The 6,658-nt window shown below is 36.6% G+C and overlaps 1 protein-coding gene across 2 annotated transcripts; it reads left to right on the plus strand.

The window, feature by feature from the left end:
- Positions 1-395: 395 nt before the first annotated feature.
- Positions 396-4,609, plus strand: LOC121938316. Of its 2 annotated transcripts, none has more exons than XM_042481580.1 (7): positions 396-478; positions 1,984-2,163; positions 2,272-2,382; positions 3,493-3,549; positions 3,733-3,903; positions 4,090-4,206; positions 4,285-4,609. In XM_042481580.1, exons 2-7 carry the CDS (start codon positions 1,993-1,995, stop codon positions 4,354-4,356), a joined length of 699 nt encoding a protein of 232 aa, XP_042337514.1. In that variant the 5' UTR covers positions 396-478; positions 1,984-1,992; the 3' UTR covers positions 4,357-4,609. The 2 variants fall into 2 exon arrangements, with proteins under 2 accessions (XP_042337514.1, XP_042337515.1); XM_042481581.1 differs by having other exon boundaries at positions 397-478; positions 4,288-4,609.
- The last annotated feature ends 2,049 nt before the right edge of the window (positions 4,610-6,658 follow it).

Here is a 6,658-nt window from a genome sequence, read left to right on the forward strand (position 1 = left end):
CAAAAGCAAACAGTAACAATGATAATATAGTACTCATAAATAAAATAAGTAAACCAGCAAATAACAATACAAATATTAATGATCATACAAAACTATGACTACTTTAATAATGATATTAATAATGAAAAGATAGTAATTAACTCACCATCAAACAACCAATTTAAATTAAAAAAAAAAAAACATTAGAAAAAATTAAAGTGAAAAAAGTTTTTTATTTATTTTATAACTATCATACTCAAATAAATATAAAGCAACCAATTAAAGAAATAACTGGCGAACAAACCAAATAAACACCTCAGCTGCTCGAAAAGAATAATACACCTTCCCAGAAACTTGAAGTTACTACTTTTACTCAAGAAGCTCAAAGGACTGAAAAAGCTTTTTATTTTGAAAGAGCGAGCAACAGGAAGCATTTTCTGATTTTTTTTCTGTTCCTCTTCGCTGAAACAGACTGTTGCAGTTTCAGGACACGCACCAGGTGAGCTCTTTGCACTCAAAACACATACTTAATTATAATTTGAGCTGTATATTGAATCAGCCTGTTTATTGATCTGTGAACTGGAAGATATGGACACGCTGCTGATGGTTTCCATGGTTTTATGATCTGAAAGCGCGAGGAAAGTGATGGACAGAAATATAGCTATTTCTCTTCTTTCTTTTCTTTTTCTGTTTAATTTAAGTCATTTTATATAGTTGTTATGCACGTGTCTGTGGTTGGTCGACATTCAACACCATTATTTATATATTTTTTATCAACGTTTATAACATCCTTTCTCGTAACAGTTTTGCATAAACAAGGAAATGCATTTCTGGAAAACTGAACACTTCCAGTAATCAGGAGGAGGAGGGACAAAACTGAACATTTCCAGTAATCATGCACCTCAGGGAGGGATGGAACTGAAACTTGAGAGTTCCTCTTTGGCAATGTTGGAAGTTTTTTTCAGTATAAAGTTCACTGACATTTTTGAGTAATAATACGTACAGTACAAACTGGAGCTGCACCAGACAATTATTTTCAATACTGATTAATCTGCGAATTATATTCTTGATAAATGGATCTGTCGATAAGGCTTAAAAGTAACTTTTATTGATTATTATTGGTTTACGAAAATGTTTATCATTTGGTTTCTCTTAGTCATCTAATAGATTAATTGCTGCAGCTGTAGAGTAATCCTAATGCTTTAAATCACATTTATCGGGCCCCTTTTACTTCTAACATGCGGTCTAAAATCACACACTGGAGCGGCATGAGGCTGCTGCTTTTTTGTTTTGCGTAAAAAGCCAAAAGCGGTATAAAGAACAGACTTTGTGGCCGCCCCATAGTGCAATCTCTGTCTAAAAAGAGCTCATTGTTGCAGAGCAATAAGCTGGGTTATAGTTTAAAAGATGTAGGGCATGTTTGTGAAAAAAGTGAAACTGTGTTTCTGCTCACCCGAGACAATACCTTGTACCGTGCACTACTATTAAGCATGTCTCTGTAAGTGTTTCTTTGTCTCTTTGTAGTTGTTTGTTTCACTCCATTAAGTCCCTGTAGCTTTGTGCAGAGGCTGTACCCATCAGGCCAGTTCAGTCCTCCACCCCCCCCAAAAAAACAAACTACGTACCGATCACCTTCTGTTTTAACATCGAAGGGGGGCACCGGGTGCCGGGCACCAGGCATCCCCTCTGGCTGTGCCCCTTTTTGCAGGTTTTAAGATTTTAAGACTGATAAATTTTCCCTTTATTCAGCACACAAACACACACAAAAAGCCATAGACTCAAGAGCTTCATCCTCAGTTTTACCAAATGTTCTTCTTAGTATCTAGTTCTTTATACTTTTATTACTTTAAGTCTTTAAACTACCTCCTTGAGCGTCCATATGTTTGTTTTGTGATTCGTCTATGTGACCTTGCTGCTGTAACTGGAATCTCTCCAGTAATGGGATTGATAAACAGCCTGTATCTCTCAAACCTCCTGTCTCAAGACCTTCATGTCTTGTTGCAGGTGTGAGAGATGTCGATCACTGTTGTCAAAGACAAGAGCGCGACTGTGATCACGCTGGCGAGTGACGAGAAGAGCATGTTGCCTCCGCTGTGTCAAGTCCTCAAGACTCTTTGCTACAGTCCGATGTGCTGCTCAGTGAACAAGACGCTGATGAGGACCAATACAGTTTTGGTTCTTGGGGTGAGAGAGATGTATATGTATTTATTGATGTGCATTATCAGGTGGTGGTCTTAAGATGTTGTTAAAGATTAAAACAAACAAGATCTTAAAGTTTTGAATCTTTTGCAGACCATACAGATCATGGTGGGACTGTTCAGCATTGCTCTCGGGCCAGGGCGAACAAGCCTACATCCTGAGGATTTTGCCCATTTGGGAGTTGCTTACTGGCTGGGTGGTGTGGTAAGATATTATTTTCATGTTAATATAAGGCACAAGGTAGATTTATTAGTGATTTTTTAAACTAAAATTTGTACCTGGTCCTGCTGCATCTTTTGAGTTGAAGGATGAGTTGATTAAAATCATCAGCAGCTGTGAAAATTCCTTCTGGTTCCTGTTTATGGGATCACATAATTCCTGCAGTGCATTTTTAAATTTGCATCACAGTCTTGCGTCCCTATGGCTCCCAACAAGATATGTTAGGGTTTAACTCTGTCTCTGTGAAGATGTGTACAGAGCAGTCTCTAATCTCCCCGTTGATGAGTTAGCCTCAATCGCATCTCATACACTTTATTCTCCTATTAGCAGACATTAGCCAGAAAATGGCTCGGTCAGCCTCGCCCTGATGCAGGCTCTCCTCCCTCTCTTCGTCCGGCTTCAATTCTCCCCTCTCCCCTTTGACTCCATGGCCCCTCTTCTCAAAAGGGGCCATAGAGTAAAAAAAAAAAAATATAGCAAAAAAGTAGCGAGGATTTGAGGAGCTAATGGCAGCTGCATCTACATGCGCTACCGTTGTCATAGCAATCCGTTATTACCATGAAAACGTATATTTTTTTAAACATCACTACAAAGCACTATTGCAAAAGCAGTATCTTCTATTTTTCTTTTTCTTTTTTTACAAGACAAAACAAGTGAATTATCGTAGATTTAACATAGATTTTTTTCTGTCTTAAAAAAATTAAAAGAAAAAAACAGGTTAAATCTACGATAATTCACTTGTTTTGTCTTGTAAAAAAGAAGAAAAAGAGAAATAGTAGGGTAGTAGTATAGTAGGTTATACACAGATTTTTTTCTTCTTTTTTTAAAACACCATCACCCCCACTGAAAAAATACAGTGAATTTATTGCTTTTTTTCTTTTTCTTTCTTATAACAAACAAAACAAAAACGTAAAAAAAGTAATATACAGTACATTTTTTTATTTTTTATTTTTTTATTCTTTCTTAAAAAAAAAACAAAAAAAACAAGTGAAACACTGTAGATTTAACAGTTTTTCTCTTTCTAAAAAAAAAGATCTAGTGAAATATAGCATTATTGATTTGAATTAATTTCACTGTGTTGTGCTCTTTTTTCAGTTGATCTTTGCTGGAATCTTGTCCGTTTTTGTCGCGCTGTTCCCCAGCGCCTGCCTGGTGAGTAAACATCAATTAAACATGCAGATCTCATGAGTTTATGTGCTGCCTTCTGTAATGAATTTGATACCTCAGTTAGTTGAACAAACCATGAAATAATGTGAAAAAGCTCATTTTGATTTGTTGGGGAAATTCCTCACGTTTTACACTGATTGTTTTAACATTGCAGTCTCTTCCTCGCAGGTGGTCTTTGCTGTGTTGACAAACATAATCGCAGCTGTCGTCATCATTGTTGGCATCGTGCTGTGCGCCATAGACGTGAAAGAGGTCTCTGCACGCAGTATGTGTGACTGGGGCAGGTACAATACTCGAAATGATGATGACAACTGCAAAGGTGTGGAGTTCGTTTTCAAGGTAAGCATGCTTTTACAGGGTGACACTGATTTTATGCTTAATTTTCTTTATGTTAACCAAATCCATGAAAAAAAATCGGACAATGTATCAGTCCATCTCATAATGTTTTCCAATGTCTCTACCTCATCTGTGGCTGCTCTTTGAATCAATTTGAATTCCTTCTTTTTCATTACTTGTCTGTGTCAGCGCTTGTTGGTAGCCATGGACATTTCCATGATCGTCCTGACTGTTCTCCAGCTGTTTGTCTGCATCGGCGTCGTTGTTATTGGCATCAGCGCTTTGGGCAGCCTCAGGAAGAAAGAGGTATGAGCCAACACAAAGACACAATCCAGTAATACTTTGTCTTGTTGCTGTACAGGTGTTTACTTTGTTGTGTGTCAGCAGGGCGTCAAAGCTGATAAGGCTGACGAGCAGCTGTTGAAGGACGTCTTCGTGACCAGTCCCGGTGCTTAAAATCAATACATCGTTCATCCAAACACAGAGATGCTGATGAGCAACGCACCATTGCAGTCCTTTCATATATCATCTTAACATAATCCTACATGCTTTTAATCACAAATGCACTACAATTATTTTGCCAAAGACAAATATTTGTCTGTAGTCTGGTACAATGTAATTGGAATTATTTTAAATATGTTTCTTTTGATCAACGTCTGAATTATGATTAAAGCAAACTTCCTTTAATAAATAATAATGGAAAAATTGATGACAGTGTTTTGAGGTTTTTAAAATGTCGATACTGAAATTCCACTCAGCGGGGATCATGGATGGATTATTGAACAGGTCTGCTGGGCAGAGGCTCTGGGGCCCAAGTGTCACGGGCCTCCCCTGGCCTCAATCTGCAAAATGTAAAACGTCAAATTAAAACGTGCCGACCAGGAAGAGACTCAAAGAAAACACAAAGAGACAAAAAACAACTACAAAGGGACACAAAACTGACCAAAAACAAAACACACAAAGTTACCTCAAAGAGACATTAAACAAAGGTGCAGAAACACCTGTAGCGTTTAGAACAACTTTATTAAAAGACGAACATGTTTCGGGTTGTGGCCTTCTTCGGGATCATCATGAAGTATTACAATCAGAATTTAAATAAGGTAGAAATGAAAAGTAAAAACAACTAATAACATACATTCAAACACATATCAGCCAATGGCGTAGCGTATAAATAAGGTAGGAATGAAAAAATATCTATAATTTTGTTTAGCAAATATGAAGGCTCTTAAATATTATTAAAAGGTCTTAAATGTGGATCATAGTTTTACATAAGGAATACAAAGAAACACAAAAGCACAGAGTGTGCCCTTATGTTGGAGAAATGGTGGGGCCCTTTGCAAATCTGGGCCCTTTGTCTCCTAATCTCCTAATCTATCTCTCTATCTCTATCTATACCTGTCTGCAGACCAATACAATGTTTTACTTGCCTTTTTCAATCCGTCCACTAGATGCATCCATACTACCAAAAACTCACCTGGTGGCCCCGCCCATCTCCACACCTGTTCCCTCTCTCCTCGTCAGCTCTACAGATATTTATCCAGCCTCTTTCAACTCAAATCAGCTGCGCAAAGTTTCTGTGTGTTTCTGGATTTTGAAATTTGTTTGGACTTTGGATCCACTCTCCTGCCCCTCCTGTCTAATTTTTTGGGCTTGTTGTTGTTGGATTACCTTTTGAGTTTTGAGCCTGACCCACTTAAATGGCTTTGGTACCTGCCAGTAAGAACATCCATACCCTCATTACATCAGTGAACTGAACCTGTCTGCCTGCTTTGTCTGGACTGTCGTCATCCCAGATAAACTTCCAAAGAAATAAATGGTCTAAATCTGACACTTCTGACCGCAGTTTCAGTGCTGTGTCAGTTTGACCTGATTAGTACTTCTGTAATATAAGCCATTTTCATTTTAACAGTTGATTACACTAATTCAGTCCAGTAGATGAGGCTTCATACAGAAAAAATAAAAGCTTTCTAGTCATTTCTAGAGATTTTCTAATTTTTTTAATTGGTTAAGGTTAAAGAATCAGTGTGTAAGATTTGGGATATGATATAATTAATATTTATATAAATAATATTTGTCAAGTAACTGGTAACTAAGTTAATTAAATAAATGTAGTGAAGTAAAGGTATATATTTTACTCTAAAATGTAGTGGAGCACAAGTATAAAGTAACATAAGTACTCGAGTACAAATGCATCTCAAATTTCACTTGAGTACAGTACAGTACTTGGGAAAATGTTGGTTTCTTTTCACTGGTGACTGTACAAGAAACCTCAGAGCAGCATGTAGTATGAAATTGGTACACAGCTGGTTACTGTCCATGTTTTGACAGCCTTTTTCAGAACCAAATAGTATCACATGACATACTAACATGACAAACAGTGACAAAAATACATTGATTTTTTAATTTCCAGTCAAACCTTTCATAGTGACCTGTTATAAAGTCTTTGGAATGTTTATTTTGCTGATTTTACTGTTTTCTAATGCTGCTTTGTAAACAAATGTGCATACAAACTGTTGTATTTTTCAGTAAATCCATAAAACAGTATGTACACTATATATAGTAGCTAGATTATGACGACACATAAACAGAGATGAAATGAAAAGAAATGTCTTTAAAATTTGGGTTTGTATGTTAAAAAAAAAAAATTTAAAGGACATTTCTTCTTCTATTTAAGTCAAATATGTTTGATGGCAACAGTAGAAATGCAGTTTTGATATGCTATGCTCAAACTAAAAGTAGCATTTAAAAAAAAAAAAAA

This window comes from Plectropomus leopardus, unplaced genomic scaffold, assembly GCF_008729295.1.
Source record: "Plectropomus leopardus isolate mb unplaced genomic scaffold, YSFRI_Pleo_2.0 unplaced_scaffold29141, whole genome shotgun sequence".
In the NCBI taxonomy this organism is placed as follows: domain Eukaryota; kingdom Metazoa; phylum Chordata; class Actinopteri; order Perciformes; family Serranidae; genus Plectropomus; species Plectropomus leopardus.

Excerpts from the sequence above, each read along its gene's own strand:
- LOC121938316 (XM_042481580.1), top strand. The coding sequence starts at position 1,993 with ATGTCGATCACTGTTGTCAAAGACAAGAGCGCGACTGTGATCACGCTG. Across the intron at positions 2,164-2,271 it reads ATACAGTTTTGGTTCTTGGG|ACCATACAGATCATGGTGGG; the intron begins GTGAGAGAGATG and ends AATCTTTTGCAG. Across the intron at positions 4,207-4,284 it reads GCAGCCTCAGGAAGAAAGAG|CAGGGCGTCAAAGCTGATAA; the intron begins GTATGAGCCAAC and ends GTTGTGTGTCAG.